The 1,205-nt window shown below is 38.7% G+C and overlaps 1 protein-coding gene across 2 annotated transcripts; it reads left to right on the forward strand.

Moving 5' to 3' along the window:
* Window positions 1-18: 18 nt before the first annotated feature.
* Window positions 19-1,195, forward strand: LOC105568303. 2 transcript variants are annotated; one of them, XM_012023995.1, is made up of 2 exons: window positions 19-582; window positions 928-1,195. In XM_012023995.1, exons 1-2 carry the CDS (start codon window positions 200-202, stop codon window positions 938-940), a joined length of 396 nt encoding a protein of 131 aa, XP_011879385.1. In that variant the 5' UTR covers window positions 19-199; the 3' UTR covers window positions 941-1,195. The 2 variants fall into 2 exon arrangements, with proteins under 2 accessions (XP_011879385.1, XP_011879299.1); XM_012023909.1 differs by having other exon boundaries at window positions 24-582; window positions 797-1,195.
* Window positions 1,196-1,205: the final 10 nt, after the last annotated feature.

The raw sequence follows: 1,205 nt of genomic DNA on the forward strand, positions 1-1,205 counted from the left end.
TTTTCATGCAAGCGAAGAAAAGCTGGCGTTTACCCCCACTCCATCACAACACAAAGCAGCGTTGAAAAGCTGACGCTATCGCCTCTTCCCTTTTCATGGAGCGAAGAAAAGCTGGCGTTTTACCCCCACTCCACGCAATGCAAAGTAGCATTGAAAAGCTAACGCTACTTAACCTAACAAGTTAACTCCGTATAATAAAATGGATTATTCCAATTATTATAGACAGTACATCGAATACGTGGAGTGTTATAGACGTACAGTGGCAGCTACAGTTGCAGCAGAGGTCATAAAGAGGCGACGCATAGCTGCTGCAGCTTTTATGATGCATTTATCAAAAAAGAAAAAAATATATGAGAAGAAAAAATATTGGGTAGCACCCATTTTCGAAAATCGTAACGAGCACAGTTTTTTCTTTGCGTCAGTCCCGAGATTAAGATTGGAGGATTTACGATTTCATAATTATTTTCGAATGAGTGCAACTCAGTTTGAAGAATTGTTGGGCATGATTGGACCAACAATACAGAAGCAGGACGTCGTTCGACAATGCATCTCACCATCTGAACGGTTGGCATTAACATTGAGGTTTGTTTTTCTTGATTCAAATTTAATTTTGTTGAATTTAGCGTTTTATAAGTAACAACCCAGCCAGAACGTTGATGTCGATTTGACGTCGGAGACATCTAATAGATGTCTAACAGACGTCTGTTCGACGTCGAATTGACATGATGTTCTGCCTGGGAATGTTATATATTTTTGCTTAATACATAAATATTGTTATATCATATATAAAATATAGATTTCTTGCTTCCGGGGACTCTGTGACATCAATGTCATATCATTATCTCGTGGGAGTGACAACAGCAAGTACCATTATTCATGAAACATGCAAAGCATTGTGGGATATTTTGTGCCCTTTGGTTCTTCCAGGCCAACTCCATGAAAGAGACTGGCTGGATATCGCCAATGATTACTATGAAAAATGGAATTTCGTTCATTGCATAGGAGCCATTGATGGCAAGCACGTCGTTATTCAAGTGCGTAAATTCATTGTTGGTCAAATATATAAGACAATTTTGAGAGCAGACGCCGGTAATTTAGCGGAGTATAATTTATATATTTATCGTACTTTACAACGATTTACATGACAAACGTTTTGGTTCCGGTATTGAATCCTCTTCAGTGTCAAGAAAAACGCGAAGGACGAA

This window comes from Vollenhovia emeryi, unplaced genomic scaffold (genome assembly GCF_000949405.1).
Source record: "Vollenhovia emeryi isolate VEMERY1.0 unplaced genomic scaffold, V.emery_V1.0 DF950442.1, whole genome shotgun sequence".
Classification (NCBI taxonomy): Eukaryota; Metazoa; Arthropoda; class Insecta; order Hymenoptera; family Formicidae; genus Vollenhovia; species Vollenhovia emeryi.